The sequence below is a fragment of the Cyprinodon tularosa genome, unplaced genomic scaffold, assembly GCF_016077235.1.
Source record: "Cyprinodon tularosa strain WSP-4 unplaced genomic scaffold, ASM1607723v1 ctg57, whole genome shotgun sequence".
Lineage (NCBI taxonomy): Eukaryota > Metazoa > Chordata > Actinopteri > Cyprinodontiformes > Cyprinodontidae > Cyprinodon > Cyprinodon tularosa.
Genome location: NW_024039307.1, coordinates 959,543 through 972,412, shown reverse-complemented (window position 1 = coordinate 972,412; position 12,870 = coordinate 959,543). Strand labels below are relative to the sequence as shown.

At 37.0% G+C, this 12,870-nt stretch overlaps 1 protein-coding gene across 1 annotated transcript; it reads right to left on the bottom strand.

Annotated features, from left to right (window-relative positions):
- Positions 1–267: 267 nt before the first annotated feature.
- Positions 268–10,386, bottom strand: perm1 (PPARGC1 and ESRR induced regulator, muscle 1). Its single transcript, XM_038306050.1, has 4 exons — positions 10,284–10,386; positions 5,025–8,560; positions 1,170–1,286; positions 268–871 (listed from the first exon to the last, which is right to left on the bottom strand). The coding sequence occupies exons 2-4, from the start codon at positions 8,536–8,538 to the stop codon at positions 756–758; spliced, it is 3,747 nt and encodes a 1,248-aa protein (XP_038161978.1). The 5' UTR covers positions 8,539–8,560; positions 10,284–10,386; the 3' UTR covers positions 268–755.
- Positions 10,387–12,870: the final 2,484 nt, after the last annotated feature.

Sequence of the window (12,870 nt, the reverse complement as noted above, 5' to 3'; positions counted from 1 at the left end):
GAGGATCTTTCAGGAACAAAATGCCCTTCAAGTAATTTATTATATAACTGATACTGGCACAAAATGCTGTTCTTAAAATAAAACATTCCTATCCTTTTGGTAAACTGCCATGTTGAGTACAGCATTGGATGGCACCCCTATAAACTCGAGGAGCAACTGGCGGTGAGGATATTTTACATACTGGAAATAAAAGCATCTACTACATAAAAATCATGTCTAGGTACAAAAAAAACAAAGGCTCAAAGACTTTCCCCTGAATACTTAAAGTGCTTCAAATTTACATTTATTTATCACACATTCATCTGTCATCCCAAGTCTGTACAGCTCAGAGAAAACCTGCCTCTCTTCTTCTTTCAGAAATATTATTTACAAATTTCTCAAACTTAATTTTTAACAAATTTCTTTTTTTAATCTTTGGTCATTTTAAACCTCATACAAATGCTCTCAGGTTTTACAGGATTCAGAATCAAAATTAAAGAGCCTGAAATTGAAATCTTAGAAACATCAACAGAACTTCAGCACAATTCTCTGGAGGGCTGGTGTCCTGCAGCTTTTAGATTTGATCTTTCTCTTAAACATCTGAATCAAAAGGCTAAACCGTATCACTAGGAAACAGCTAAGCTCAGCAGAGCTCTGATAATGAGGTAAAATCTATGTCAGGTTTTGGAAGCACAAATTCATCAAGATTTAGATTTATAGGAAATTTATAGGAGATTTATAGGAAAGAGATCACAGTTTGTTTAGATGCAGAAAGATCAAGACTCTGTCAGAGCAGGAAGGCGGGACCTCGTCTCAGTGGGTGCCGCCTCTACTTTGACATACTTGCGCAGGTATCTGATGGCTGACAGGGCACTTACATTTGCCAGCAGAACTAAAAGAAAGAAGAAACATAAAAAGAATCAACAGGAGATTTGAACATTTAAGATTCAGTTTGTTATTCTACAATCAGATTTAATCATAAAATATATCTGCATTAAGTTGCATATTGTTTAAGAAATCACTTTATAAAGCTTAAGATTGTTTCTAAGAATCCGTGTAATATCTATCAATCTGTATATCACATTTCACCTGACATAAAAAGGAATTACTTTAAACAGGTTCAAAGCAATATTTGATTTAATTACTCTATTAAATCTTATTGGTGCTTTACACAGTAATAATCCACCTACCGGCCTTCCAGGCATCACCAATTTGAGGATTAGCAGTCTTTAGCACCCATGATGCAAAAGCAATACAAACCAAACACATATCCGACTGGTTCAGAGGCAGGAGGGGGGCATCTAACCCTGAAACAACAGACACAATTTTAAAAAGCTACAGTATATATGCATGTACAACACATGGGATTATGAAACACTGTATATAACACTATAGAGAACATTATTTTCAAAGGTTTGCAAAATCTGCAATGAATCCTTGCATGCAACTATGCTTTACTACTGAAAGTTACAGTCTGTAAACACAAAACTAAGCCAACAAGATAAAACTTAAAAACTAATTAAAAAGGCAACTGCAGCATGTAGAGGAATCCCCGAAGAGACACTCCAAGAGAAGGCATTTTAATTTCCTCTCTACACATAAATCACAGTGCTCCTGACAGCTTAGAGGAGACTCTCATTGAGTGAAGTCGAGTTATCACGTAGGACCATGCCTCTTGGCTCTAACATCACGTTCCCTCTGTGTCATCCGACAGCTGAGGGAAGAGAATCCGTCCCTGCCGTGAATGTTACGGCAGAGTAGGTGACATTTCTACATCACAAATGTCCACATGTGAGATAAACAAAGACAGAATGACAGAAGAGGTCAGATAAGCTACTATTGCCCAGAGGATCAAGCTAAATTTGATATGATTTGGCTTGCATGTGCAAAGATACAGCTCTGTTGGGAAGTTCCTGAGCTTTTCTATATTATGGGTTCATTTTTTTAGGTTTAGGAAAGAAAAGGGAAGCAAATACCTCCTAATTGTTCTAAATTTGGGTTATATGCCTTCTGTTTTTAACTCGTCTGTTAGGGAGCAATGTGCTGCTAAACTGAGTGTCATTTTGGAAGTGTTCTGGGGTTAGGGTTTGAGAGACAATCTAAGGTTTAAACCTTGCAAGCTTGTTTAAGTTTTCTTTTTTGAGATTTCATTGGTTTTATTTTACATTTTGTGTTATTCTAGTTGTTTTGGGTTGTATTTGAGGACTTATGTATTTCTTGTTAACCCTCTGTTGCCCTCTTGTGTCAGTCTCCCTCTCTTAGCTCCCTTCTAGATTTTTCTGTCCACACCTGCTCCCAATCTACTGATTAGCCTGGTCTTTGTTCTGTTTGACATCTATTCTCCTCATCTCCAGTTATTGTTTGCTGCTTTCTTGCCATTTCTTTGCTCCTCATGTGTGTTTTCCCTGCCATCACCTGGATTTTGGCTTTCTGTATTTTGTTTGTGGACTTTTGCGTCTATTGTCCTTTGGAACTTTATTAAATCAGAAAAAGTAATCTCTGCTGGCTCCTGTCTTTGCATTTGGGTCCTTAACTAACTTCCACTAACCTGACAGTGTCAATGTTTCAATTGTCAGCCTCAAAATGTTCTCAGCTGAAAAACAAAAAGCTTGAGATGATCAGGAAACACCAAAGAAGCTCAAAAGGTCAAGCCCGTCTAATAGTTGACTATGCAGTATCCACAGCGAGGACAGATCTAAATTTTTGGCAGTCTGCTGAACTAGACTAACTGGACTAAACTGGACTAAAGTTTGGAGCTGTGTACATGGACTGACCAAAGACTTTAAAGTCTCCTGAAGGAAAGTTTTAGCATCAAATTAGACAAAGTTTGAGCTGTTTGGTAAAAAAATGTAAAATATTTGAAGGAGTCACAATGAGGACTTTGTAAATCATTTCAAATGACAATGTTAAATAAGTAGGAGGTCCAACAGGACAATGACCCCAAATACATTTTTGTAATGAATGAATAGATTAGTTCAAATATAAAGGTAGAGTATCTTAAAAAAGAGGATCCTCCTTACAAATTTCTTCTGTTATTTGCATTTTTGAAGCAAAAACATTTTTTCAGATCATCCAACTTATTTTAGTATTAGACTAAAACGAACACCCGAGTCGATACATGATGCAAGTATCAAGCTAGACATAGATTTTATGTAAAAGATGACAAACAAGCAGCCTGGTCCAACGTTGAAATATAACCATCCCTTGTTGTGAATATAAACACATTTTAGTTTAACTATCCAGCTGCATCCAGGAATAAGAAAGGCTTATTGTTCGTCATATCAATAAAAAATTTGTTTGTTTTGTTTCAAAAGATCATATGTTTAATATTAAAATGAAATGATGTGCCCCCCTCCCCACTTAATTGCCACAAACAAAGGATAAATGCAGATTGCCTTCATCATGACTTTACTTTAAAATGATGCACATCCTGCTGATTTAGTTCCAGAGCTCCGGGTGTGAAGTGAGTATGATCAAGAAACTTTTGATGGACATATTACTAAGTATATTCTAAAGTGAAGGACCTACTTGCTGAGAACTTTTTTGCAACAATCTCTAACTTGTTCATGACAAGGTTTAACTGTAAAAAGCTGCATTTTTGTTTGTTTTTCTCTCTATGTCAAATCAGAGATGTTTCTGTTTCTCTGCAGAGATATCATAAGGTCATGATAGGATAAAATACTGTATTTTTTTAACAGTCTAAAGGTATGAATTACACATCTCTCCCTGAATCTTATGATTTATCAGCCTGTCATATGTTCCTCCCTTCAGGAAGCTACTGGCTCCCAGTGTCCAGATGTTTAATACTGAGTCTGTCAGAAGAGAAGATAACAAGAAATATACTGGAAAAATAATTTAGATCTTTATTACCTTGTAATAATTCACCTTTTTTTAAAGTTGGTCTAACTTTGAACATCTTTGTTCCACTGTGACTTAATCCCCCCTCAACCCACAGCTTCATGCAATAGCTTAAAATCACCAATTCTTTTCTCTTAATTTTCTTTTGATTAAAATAGTGTAAAAAAAGTAATTCCTGATAACTACAAACAATGTCAAGGGATTAACAGAATTCTCTGATCAAGTCATAATTTCCAACTCCCTTAGAACGACTTAAATCAGTTTATGTTGCCTGTTTATTTCTTGACCAAAATGTTTTTTTTTAGTTTTTAAACAAGTCAATCAATAAAGAACAATTATAATTAAACTGGAGTTAAATTGTCACCTGAGATTCTTAAATTGATTTTATTATATGCAAACCTTGTTGCTTCTATAAATAATGTAATAGGATTGCTCCTCCATTATGAAAAAAAAGATAATATTTTTTTCTCACTCTTTATGATTAAAGCAGTCTAAATCTTTCCTGCCTTAGGTCAGTGAGAATAACCATATTAAATTCTAGTTGCCAACAGCCAGAAAATAAGACAGAATTTGTTTTTAGACGTTTACATACATTTACTTAGTAATTAATTTTAAACAGTGTTACTTCTGATTTAATTCTGATTGCTGTACTTTCAGCAATTTCCTGTAATCTTTGACATAGTTGTCCATAAGCCACTTTGTGTCTAAACTGGGTAAATGATTAAGGTTGTTTTCCATTTCAAGGACCCCGGTGGCTCCAAACTTTAACCACACTGATTTTTGAAGATGCTGCTTCGATATATTTACATTGTGTTCTAATGCAGTGCTGCCTTTTATTTAATGAAATAAACCAATCCCTCCTACAGCAAAGCATCCACACATCATGATACTGCCACCCTTGTGCTTTAGATTTGGGATGGTGATCTCTGTTTGCACGTTTCAATTTATTATCATAGATAAATGCTTAAGGTAAAAAGAATATTAAAATCTTTCTTCAATTATTTTGCATTTACCAAAAAGAAATAAGTTAATTAATCATAATTAGGCTAAAACTATGACAAACTTACTTAGAATACTTTATTTCAAAGTGCACAGAGTTAAATTATCTATGCTTTTCCTGCGGCCAATATTATAACAATAACATGATTTGTTTGTTTTCTTGGTAAACAGTTAAAAATTTTGCTTACTTGGATTAGAAACAGCCACCTCCAAGCCTTCATATCTGCATTGCTCCAGTGCGAGCTGTCTGGAGATCCTTTCCTCCAGGTGGTACAGCAGTGGATCGGGGAACATCACATCTGGATTGCCCAGCGCGTTTACTGGAAACTCAATATTCTGAAACTGGTGTCTGGAGCTCTGCCTTACAGGGACGAGTGACTTTGTCCCCTCCTGGGTCGTAGATGGTTTGAAGCTAATCTTTCGGAAGGAGAGTGAACTCAAAGAGAAGAGATCCCCTGTGATGTCGCCATCCGTGAAGAAATTCTCATATATATCGGTGGTAACATGCGTGGAGTTCACCTTATGGCTGAACCTGCTCACCACCTTGACAGGGCGACAGTTTTCTTCTTCCTCAGATTCTGAGGAGGAATCATCAGATGAGGAGGATGCAAAGAAATGCTCATAGGCCTCTGGGAACTGGAAGTTTCTAGTTGAGCGAGAGTATGAGAATATAGGAACTGGCTTATCTTCATTTTTCTCTTCTGCTGTTAAGAGCGGGTAGAAGAAGCTCTCCTCATCAAACTCTGAAAAGAAATGATCGTATGTTTCAGGGACAGAATTTCCACCGGCGTAGAAGGTGGGTGAATCTTCTTCTGGTGACTGGCTGGAAGCTGACTCTTTGCCTCCAAAGAAATACTGAAATATGTCTGCGAATGAGATGTTGTAGCTGTTTGTTGAGGATGAAGGTAAAGTGTCTTTCTCTGTTTTTGCAGTCCCGGTGAGATATGTCAACTTTTCGGGATCCTGCTCTTCCAAGATTTGTACTGCATCCTCTTTGCACCTGTAGCTAAAAGACTCTGATTCCAGAGCCTGTAAATTGTGCACACTGACTGTTTTAGAAATCTTCTTAAGGCATTTATGTGCCCTTTCACTGAGGACAGGTTGAGATGAAAATGTCTCAGGTTCCAACACAGTGCGCTCTGGACAAATGTCTGGATTTTGGATTATTAGCACAGGTTGTCTTTGCCAGGTAAGAGTTTGTGGGCACGACAAAACAGCCTCACATCTTTCCTCTGTAGCATCTACCAGCTTAGAATCCTCGTCTTCAATATAAATGCCTGAATCTTCCGCTGTGTCCTCACTTTCTTTAACAGCTGGAAGTGTGTCTGGTAGAGAAAATTTTCCCTCGTTTCGTAGACCCAAAATGTCGTTTATTGTCAGTTTCTCCATCTCCCTCCAAAATGAAGACATGGCAAACACAGAGTTTGGCATCTTCTCCGGTTTTTCAATTTCTGTGGATTCAGTGATGACCTGTGCAGCTTCGTTTGCCAAGTCAAGCGTTGATTCAACTTGGCTTTTGGATCCAGAAGAAGCATGGTGTACTTCTTTATCAGACAAAAGATTGGGCCGCCCTTCTACAGCTTGATCCGATTCCTGCTCAATAATAGATGAACAAATGAGAAACTTATTTTCATTATAAAGTGAAAGGACAGATTCTGCATCCAGAGAGACACTGGATGACACATGCATGATATCTGAAGGACTGGCTTGGAAGTTTTCTCTTTGGGAAGCTTCGTTTTCTGTCTGAATGTTGCTTGTTGAATCCAATATTTCAGATTTTTCTTTTTTGTTTTTCTCTGAATCGACGTTTGAAGTCAAAGCCTCTGACAGATCTAGTCGTTGGTCTGATTCGAAACAAGAAATATCTCCAGACAAACAACTTTCATTAGGCAACCTTTCAAGATGCTCTGATGTTAAGTAAGTGTCGATAACTTCATCCAAAGTCTCGCTGTGGAATGCCTTTGGGTGAAAAGAAATGATCCCTCCAGTTGTGTGCACAGAAAGGTGAGTGTGGTCCTCTGCAGAGCTATTTTGATTTGTGTTTGGACCAACACTCTCCAGCTGTTCTTGATGTTCAGAATCATTTTGACATGCTGTGCATTTGTCCAGGCCAGAATTTCCAGTCTCTGTGGCCAGGTCTGACATAGCAGAGGATAGTTTGTCATTTTGGAAAACTTCCATAGCAAGAGCACATGACCCTGCAGCCGGTAAAGTGTTGAGTGATTTGACTTCTGCTGTTGAATGTTTTACATTTTGTTCATTTTCACAGTCACTGAGCGACACATTTCTTTCATCAGACGGCTGAAGTTTGGCAGATTCTTCTTCCTGCTTCTGACTTTCTGACTTTTCTGTTTCCACTTCAGCACCAGAACCTGGCAAGAATGATTTTTCAAACAAACCAGGTGATTCTGTAACCTGAAACTCACTGTTTGGCTGTAAATCTGCTGCATCATTAGCAATGTCATCACTTTGGCTCAGGGGGGGGCTGGGTGTGTGGTTGGTGGGATAATTGCCAAACGCACATGTTCTTAGTGGAGATTGTTGGCATTGATTGTCACTCGGAGAAACAGACAGGGAGAGTTCAATTTTTATCTCCTGAGCAGAGAAATTCTCTGGGAACTTGATGGCGGTGGGATTGGGAGTCAGAACATACGTCAGATTTTTCTGTTGTTCTTTAAAATCAAGCTTCTCCGTCGATAAAAACAAACGTCTTTCCTCTTTTACCGTGAACTGCTCCCCCTTTGAGTGCCTCTCGCAAGGATGTCCACCTTCACCTGCCTCCAGACTGAGTCTTCTCTTCTTCCTCCTCTTCCTCCTCATGGAGACTAACTGAGACCCCTCAGGGGTCGACACCTGATCTTCTCTGCTGCTGCACCTTTTACAGAAAGTTTCCGGACTTGTCAGCAAATCTTGCTTGACGATGTCATCCATACTTCTCCACATTTCCAATCTGCAGGACTGAGCATTTGTGTCTGAGCCAAAAACGCTCTCTGCTGAGTCGTGAAGTAGATTGTACTGTGCTTCATCATCTGGTACGCTGTCTGTGAAGTCTTCCTCTGTTATGTATAACTCTGTTCCTGGTGATTTACAGAAACTTAGGGAAGAGGTGCTGCAGGTTTCAGGTTCTGAAAAAAAATTGGACTCAGCTGTAACTATTTTCATTGTGTTGATGTTTCCATTGGAGTCAATGGGCCTCTGAGACTCTTTGCCAAATGCATTTTCCACCCTATCAGGTGAGGTGTTTGACTTAGGGAAACTTTTTGGCAGAGTCCTTCCACTGACCTGCTGTTCCTCTTTTTTGGTCACTTTGTTGTTTCCATCTGTCTCTTGGCTCGTATCTGCCTCTCCTAGATCTTTTAGCCTTTCAAAAAATATGTTGACAGACTGAAGGTGTATGTCCTCCTCACTACCCGAGAGAACGCTTTCAAATCCACTGCTCTCATCTTTACCAAAGCCTTGCACCGCAGCAGGAGAGCCAGCGTCTTCTGCAGGGCTGCTGACAGGGAGGTCAGACACTGGGGAACTTGGTGTCAGGTCAACTTTTCGGGATCTCTGGGTGAGAAAAGAGTCATCGAAATCACTCATTCCTGAATCGTCCACACGTGCCAATGATGGAGGATGCAGGTTGCACTCTTCACACTCTGCAAAGAAGCACTCCCAGTCTCGGTCACTGATCTCCAAGCTGAAATCAAAGTCTTCCATCTGGCTTTGGGCTCAACAGAACCTGCAATATAAAACATTCAAGACTTCAGATGATTTTTATAACCCTTGATATACAACATATTTTCTTTAGGATAATTTAAAGACAAACTGAGAGCTTTTGAATCAAGTGCAAAGAAATCACTATCATATTTTCAGCTGGAGGACTAAACAAAAGAGTTAATGTGTAGCCTAAAATGTTTTAACTACACGTTAAGACATTTTATAGTGAAGCAAGACATACTACAGTCACTCAATCTATGTAAATCTTTCAACCAATCAAAATGCTTAAGTTTTACAACCAATCACAACAAACTCAAAGAAAGGGCTGTAAATCAAATGAGCATGGCTGCTGTCAATGGAAAGGAATTACTGCTGTTTACTGGTTTGAAGCACAAAGTATTGATCATATTGATGCCATAGAAAAATATCAGCGCTCTTAGACGAGAGGCTGTTTGGAAAGGGTAAAAAAGACCCAATAAAAATTTTTGAGTCCATCCTTCTACAGAAGGAATATTTTGGACTGGAAAATTTCAAGAAAGGAGGTTGAAAGAAGTAAAAGATCCTCTATGCTAAATAACAACCAGGAGCACGTTAGGCTCAGGAAAGCCTCATATCAGTACATTAAATGTGTAATTGTATTATTGATTAATTGATTGATAGAATTTATTGATCTTACAGTGGAAACATTTACTTATCACATCGGCTCAATAGTCAAAAAGACAGTGCCAAAAGGATGAAAAGGTGCACGAGTTTTATGCATCAAAGCTAGAAAGCATTGTTCTGGTAGAAAACATCAGTCATTGGTTGGCTGTCCACAGACCCCTGCCTTGATAAGTGTTGTAAAATTTTCAATCAGCTGGTTAACCATCAGTAAAAGGTTAAAACCCTTACATAAAGTAGAATAAACCGGAAAAAAAGTAGTGAGAAAATTTTTAAATAATAGTATTTTTTAGAAGCTACATAAGTTCAGAAGGAAAGAGATGAAAGAGGAGTCAGGAATGAGAAATCCTTTTCCTTAAAACGATGAAGATTATTTATGGTTTTTAAAGTTGTGTGTAAAGTCTTCCTTTAAACACACAAAGCTAGGAGCTTCTCAGGTTTCTATGTCTTTACAAAAATGTGTTAAAGCAATTAAATGGAGTACGTATCACTGTTGTGTCAGTATTTTATTGACTGTATGATCAAAGTTTACCTTCAATCTTTTTGGGAAAAAAATCTAACATCTTGATATCATCTGAAGAGCCTCATAGATAGATAGATAGATAGATAGATAGATAGATAGATAGATAGATAGATAGATAGATAGATAGATAGATAGATAGATAGATAGATAGATAGATAGATAGATAGATAGATAGATAGATAGATAGATAGATAGATAGATAGATAGATAACCACACAGCCTAGCCCAGTTTTGAATTATATAGTTTCATGTTAAGTATTGCTATTATTATCATCACTGCTATTATTTCATTATATAGAAATATTTGACAGTTTCTATCACTGTAAATGTTAAGCATGAAGTTGCAGAGGTTACCTCAACTGGGAGATACCACCACAGCTTATCGTGCAATAATAAAAACAAACACGTTTTTTGTTTTTGGAGTATCTTGCAGCATAAGTTAATAATGCTAATCTTATATTTTAGAAATCTTTATACTCTGAATTATGCCAAAATTTTCTAGTAATAAAATGTAACTTTGTTTTAGTTTGATTTAAAAAATACTTTTCACGCATGTTCCTACCTGTCCTGCTTCAGCTGAGACCTCGTTCCACCCGGATCAGAGGTGGAGGAAGACCCTGCAGAGCCATGTCATACTCTTTCTGGTGGGCGTTTCTCCTGCAAGAGCAAGCAGTGCAGCAAGCCCCATGATATGTTAAATATAGAGCGGTGCTTTAGATCACGTAATACACGCAGTGTTCTTACAGCACCCGTGTCTGACAGAGGTATAGCATTTCAGAACTTGAAATAGATTTTCCACCAGGACAGATCTTCACTAGTACCATCTTAGTTTTAAATACAATTTTAGTTTGCAGGCAGATGATCTCTGCAATACTTAGCCAAGTGTCATTCCTGGAGATTTATATCACTTTTTCAGAGGGATTTCTTATAGACAAAGTTTGAATCCAGCAGAGGGAGCAGCAGCTGCGTCCTGTCAGTGACTGTAGAACAGCAGCCCCTTGCCAGATATGATGGTCATGTGAAAATGTGTGTCAGTCAGCTGGTAACAAGGTGACGTGATGGCTGCAGAGTAGATCCCCTCCAGTGTTTCCAGATACATTTGAGTCATAGAAAAAGGAACAGGAGGCTTATAATAGGAACACGTACATTTTATGAAGTCATACAAACAAGTTTACAGAAGAAAACATTATTTACTAATTTTATTTAATTAGCTAAATAAGTATTTTATTATTGAATTATACAAGTTCAGACTGACACCAGAAGTCAGAGCCATCAGATAAAAGGAGAATGTTAGTTTTATATTATGCTGAAGTGTAATGTGGTTGTGCCATGTATGGTGTAAGATAACTGTCTATAAAAACATAAGCGTCTTAATTTGAAATTGTAAGTAAATGTTGACCTGTGAAAATACAGGTTTGGAAGTTACAAACAAAAAACAGGAGCATTGATACAGCTTTGCAACAATGCACATGCAGATCACATATTTACGAGTAAGAATCAATCTTACGAGAACCGATTCAATTTAAGAACCTGATAATGAAACTGTTACTGTAGCTGAAGGGCTAAATTCAAATGACTTCTAAAAGCAACTTAAAAACCTGTAAAGAAAATGCCTTACTTCATACTATCTCAATGTGACAGTATGGACCTGTTACTATATTTCTGGATAACAAAGTTTTTTAAATAAATATTCCTTTGGCTCAGTGGTCAGCATGCATGACATTCATTCAGTTCATTCATACATTCAGTTTGTCTGCTGAATAGTGGGTCCAAGGTTCAGCGTCCGTTACATCATCTGGAATTTATGTACTCGTAAATTTGATTCATACTCAAAAATCTGATTTGTACTTGTGAATTTGACGTTTGCACGTCCATTGGTGCAAAGTTGTACCTTTGTACTTTTTTTTGTAACTTCCAAGCTTGTATCGTCACAGATGAAGCACTTGAATTGTAATGCAATTTATGAGTTGACAACAAGGAATGAATAGAAATTTTAAATGTATTCATGTTAACTTACATTTACAAATTAACATACGTTTTAATTGACAGTCATCTCAGCCCATACAACAGTGTTTATATTAAAACTGTTTTTTTATTTTCATCCTTTAACTTTTTTGTTAATCTTGTTTAGTTTGTCTGTTAATCGGATTTTAAGTACATTTGTGTGTGCGTTGTTCAAGTGCAATTTTAATTACATTTTAACTCCTTTATTACAATTACTCATTATATTTTTTATCCCCATTTATAGATTTCCTAGTTATTTTCTGCTTAATTCAAATTAATTTCTGCTTATTTTCATTTCAATGTCATTAAATTTTAGACATCCATTATTTTTTTCTTCTGCACCATTTACAGTAGCACTTGTTTCCTCTGTTCTATATTCAACATGAATTTAATAAATATGTCAAATATCATTTTATTAGTGCTTTTAGGAGATTGTTTTGTTTTCAGTGCTCTAAAAATAAAGTTGTTTAATTTTCAGGTTTGTTTTTTGTACATAACAGGAAAAGTCCCTTTTCCCCCATTTTCTTTTCATTTACCAATTAACTAATAATCTAAATATTTCCTCACATTTGGATCAGTTAGTGATTAGTCACAAAAGCGGTTTAAAAAATACTATGATAAATATTACTGCTTTATCCAAATTCCAATTAAATTTCTTTCACAAAACAAGCTGTTTGAAATTACCTGGCTCTGTGTGAAAGTATACTTGCCCCTCTTCTTAAATTACCACCTCAGTGGGATTTAAGACATTGTTTTGGTTCGATTTCACCAGCCCAACTCAGACCTGATTACTTTTGTCTTGTGAAATTAAGAACTGGTTTTAATAAACATTACAAACGTAATTCTAAATTTCTAGGATAAAAAAAAAAAACATTTGCTGAACAAAAATACCATGAAGCCTGTCTCAGATCTCCCCAAAACATTGTCATGACCCCAATTACTTTTGGGAGACAGATGAAGAACTTCTCATAAAGTAAAATTTGGCATGAAACCAACCCAGTGTTGCAAGAAAAAGAAAAAGCTACAAGAGTCAAACCTTAAAAGTTTAAAAAACAATCCACTTGACTTGGTTTCCAGGGTTTGAAGATGTTTCGCTTTCCTTCCAGGAAGCTTTCTCAGTTCAAATGTCTGGATCCGCAGTGACT

What these genes read in the sequence shown, in the direction of transcription:
- perm1 (XM_038306050.1), bottom strand. Translation starts at nt 8,538, where the DNA reads ATGGAAGACTTTGATTTCAGCTTGGAGATCAGTGACCGAGACTGGGAG. An exon ending in GGTGGCTGTTTCTAATCCAA is followed by an intron (nt 1,287 to 5,024) that starts GTAAGCAAAATT and finishes CTGTTGTTTCAG; the next exon opens with GGTTAGATGCCCCCCTCCTG. An exon ending in TGGTGATGCCTGGAAGGCCG is followed by an intron (nt 872 to 1,169) that starts GTAGGTGGATTA and finishes TCTTTCTTTTAG; the next exon opens with TTCTGCTGGCAAATGTAAGT.